Source organism: Mesocricetus auratus, unplaced genomic scaffold (genome assembly GCF_017639785.1).
Source record: "Mesocricetus auratus isolate SY011 unplaced genomic scaffold, BCM_Maur_2.0 contig_11264_pilon_obj, whole genome shotgun sequence".
Taxonomy (NCBI): domain Eukaryota; kingdom Metazoa; phylum Chordata; class Mammalia; order Rodentia; family Cricetidae; genus Mesocricetus; species Mesocricetus auratus.
This window is the reverse complement of record NW_024429385.1, coordinates 1-3,365: the sequence shown is the minus strand read 5'-3', so window position 1 is coordinate 3,365 and position 3,365 is coordinate 1. Positions and strand designations below refer to the sequence as shown.

Here is a 3,365-nt window from a genome sequence, read left to right as displayed (position 1 = left end):
GGTGGTTTGGGTGAGAGAGGTCCCTATGAAGAGAGAGGCCACACTCCTGAGAGAGATCAACCTGCAAAGAAAGGTTTTTCTACTAAGAAGAGTCCATCTCCTGAGAAAGGTTACTTGGACGGGAGAGGACCCTCTGTGGGAAATCATCACCATGAAGAGAAAGACAGCTCAGCGAAGAAACTTAGCTGTACTCAGAGAGATCGCTGGATAGATGGAGAGCGTTCTGTGAAGAGAGAACTCTCCACTGAGGAAGACCACCCTGTAGGGCGAGGTTGGCCTGCCAACAAAAGTCACCTGGCAGAGAAGGGTTGGTCAGCAAACAAGAGTGGATCTCCAGGGAGAGGCCACCCCATCAAAAGCCACCCTGCACAGGAGGGTCGCTCAATCGAATGGGTTTACTTGGCACAGAGCAGACTCTTTGCAGGTGAAGATACCCCTACAGGGAGAGGTCACTGCATCCAAAGTTGCCCTGCAATGGAGGGTGGCTCAGTGGAAAGAGGTGACACTGTGGAGAAAAGACCTTCCACAGGGAAAGATCACCCCACGGGGAGAAGTCACCCTCTGAGGAAAAACAGCCCTGCAGAGGAGGGTCAGTCAGCAGATAGGGGACACACTGCAGGACAAAATCTCCCCACAGAGAGAGGTAGGCTTCCAAAGAAAAGCCTCTGTGCAGAGAAACGTCTATCTGCTGAGAGCAGTTGCCCTCCTAAAAGAGTCGTCCTGCAGAGAAAAACCCGTCTTCCAAGAGTATCCATTCTGCAGAGAAAGCTCACTATGGGGAGAGAGGCCACCTTACTAAGAAAAAGAGACAGCTCTCTGTCAAGAAAGGGAGAGTGGAAAAGAAATTTGGTTCTCGTGAGAGTGTTGAGATTCATGACAGCTACACTCATGAGGAAAGTAACACAGGCAAGAATGGGTGCTCAGTGGAGGAAGGTCATCACTTCATGGAGAAAGACTTTCCTGTAGGGACACCCTCTTCAGGATCCATGCCTGCGGTGCCAGTGCCCAAGAGCACACAGGATGCTCCAGAAAGCAGCACTGGCAGTGCTACCAGCCAAGTACCCCAGGCCACTCACCAGAATGTGGCTGGGGCTGTCACCACTGGACAGCGTATCCAGGCAGTGAATATGAGAATGGGAGTTGAATTGGAGTTGCCTCGAGAACTAAAAGCATGCATTGTTGAGGACTTGGACTTGGTAAACACGCACAAGCAGTTATTCCAACTCCCTGCTGAAAAGAATGTAGATCACATTCTCGAAAACTATGTCAACTTCGTGAAATCACAGGGAAAGTCTGATAATGGGGAATATTCTGTTGATGAACTTGTGTATGGAATAAGAGAGTATTTCAACAGGATGCTGGGCACCAAGCTCCTCTGCCAGTTTGAAAAACCCCAGTATGCTGAAATCCTCCTGGCTTACCCAGATCTTCCAATGTCTCAGATTTATGGGGCGTCACACCTCCTGCGATTATTTGTGAATATTGGCAGTGCATTGACCCATTTTTCCCTTAATAGGTGCAGTCTAATGTTAGTGTCCAGTTATATGCAAGATTTCTTTAATTACCTATCAGAGAATTCCTCTTCTCTGTTTACAGCCAGCAATTACAAAATGGCTTCTGTCGCATATTGTTTTCAAGCCCTTTGAGGATCTTTTGACCACTCTATTATGACCTAGACAAGTAAACATTTCTGTGTTTGTTGTTTTCATTTTGTATTTGATGTTCTTGAAAAGTATCAAGGTACAACATGGCTTAGTATTTCAGCTTAGTATTTTTGTGAATAGAAATATAGATATTTAATGACATTTAACCAGTATTTCAATAAAATAATGTTCACTAAAGATTGTGTGTTGCTTATCTGACAAGATTGCTTGAATGTTGGTGCTTCTATCCCCTCCACGTCATGAGTGTCTACTAGCTGTTCATATACATGATATAACGCCCTCATTACTACTGCCAAATGATCAACATAATGGATATACCACAAACACATGCATGCATATAGTTAAAAATGTAAAATTCTTTTGACATGTAAAAATGATTGAAGATGATTGCTAAGCAGGCACTGGTTCACTCCTTAGTTTCAACCATGAAAGGAGGAGGGATTGAGGAGAAGGAAAGGAAGGAAGTGTGCAAAGGGAAAGGGAAGAGAGGGAGCTGGAGAGGGGAGAAGAAGAGGGAGGAGGGAGAGTTAGAGAGGGGGGGAGAGGAATGGTTGTAGAAGAAGAGGAGGGGAGAAAGAAAGAGGAGAGGAGATGGAGGAGGGGGAAGGGTAAAGGAGGGGAGGAGGAAGACTAGATGGGGAAGGAGCAGGGAGAAGGAGGAGGAATAGTTGAGGAGGGGAAGAAGAAAGGGAAAAAGAAGAAAAGGCAGAGGAGGGGAGAAGGAAGGAGGGAATGAAGAGAAAGGAGGAAGAGGGGCATAAGGAGTTGGAGGAGGAGAAGAGGGAGGAGGAAGAACAGGAGAGGATGAGTTAGGAAGAGAAGAATAGGAAGAGAGAGAAGCAAGAAATAGAGAGAAGGGCGGGGTGGAGAAGGCAAGAGGGAAGGGGAGGAAGAGTAGAGAGAGGAGAGGAAGAAGAGAAGGTGAGGGAGGAGAAAGGGAGAGGAATAAGAAATGAGGGAAGAGAAGGATGGAGAAGGAAGAGGAGGAAGAGTTGAGGGAGGAGAAGGGGGAGGAAGATAAGAAGGCGAGGGATAAGGAGAGGAGAGGAGAGGAGGGGAGGTGAGAATAAAACGAGGAACTGAAGATGAAGGAGAGGAGAGGAGAAGGAAAAGGAGAGAGAGGGATAGAGAAAGGGGGAGAAGGAAGGGGGAGGAATAAAAATAGGGGAAGGAGGATAATGGAAAGAAAAAGGAGTGATATGTTGAGTGTCAGCCTCCATGGGGTCTCTGTGAGTTGACTGTCAGCCAACAACCACAGTGCATCCTGTTTTCTAGTCCTGGCTTACAGCCCCACACTTGTCCCACTGACATCAACCTCTAATTATAAAAACATAAACCCTTACACCTGGAGTTTCTTCACTGTGCTGTAAGTCTGTATATAAGGCTGCTCCCTCCTTGTGACACACACACACACACACACACACACACACACACGCATGCACGCACGCACGCACGCTCGCTCGCACACTCACACAGACACTCTCTTAGCACAAATGGCTAGATATATTGTCTTTCATTTAAATCTCCAGGCTTTCTCCCGATATGTTATACATGCTCATGGCGCAGGCACCACAGTGATAGAAGAGTAAAAGACTAGAAGGTAGAGGATGATAAGGCACAGGCGAGAGGAGACGGAAAGGAGGAGGAGCAGAAAGACTGGAAGCAGAAAGGGGAGGAGAAGGTGGAGGAGAAGAGGGGGTA

At 47.1% G+C, this 3,365-nt stretch overlaps 1 protein-coding gene across 1 annotated transcript; it reads left to right on the top strand.

Annotated features, from left to right (window-relative positions):
- Window positions 1-757: 757 nt before the first annotated feature.
- On the top strand, window positions 758-1,798 carry LOC121137973 (mortality factor 4-like protein 2). Its single transcript, XM_040740831.1, has one exon. The coding sequence runs from the start codon at window positions 945-947 to the stop codon at window positions 1,644-1,646; it is 702 nt and encodes a 233-aa protein (XP_040596765.1). The 5' UTR covers window positions 758-944; the 3' UTR covers window positions 1,647-1,798.
- The last annotated feature ends 1,567 nt before the right edge of the window (window positions 1,799-3,365 follow it).

Coding starts and splice junctions, on each gene's coding strand:
- LOC121137973 (XM_040740831.1), top strand. CDS start 945: ATGGAGAAAGACTTTCCTGTAGGGACACCCTCTTCAGGATCCATGCCT.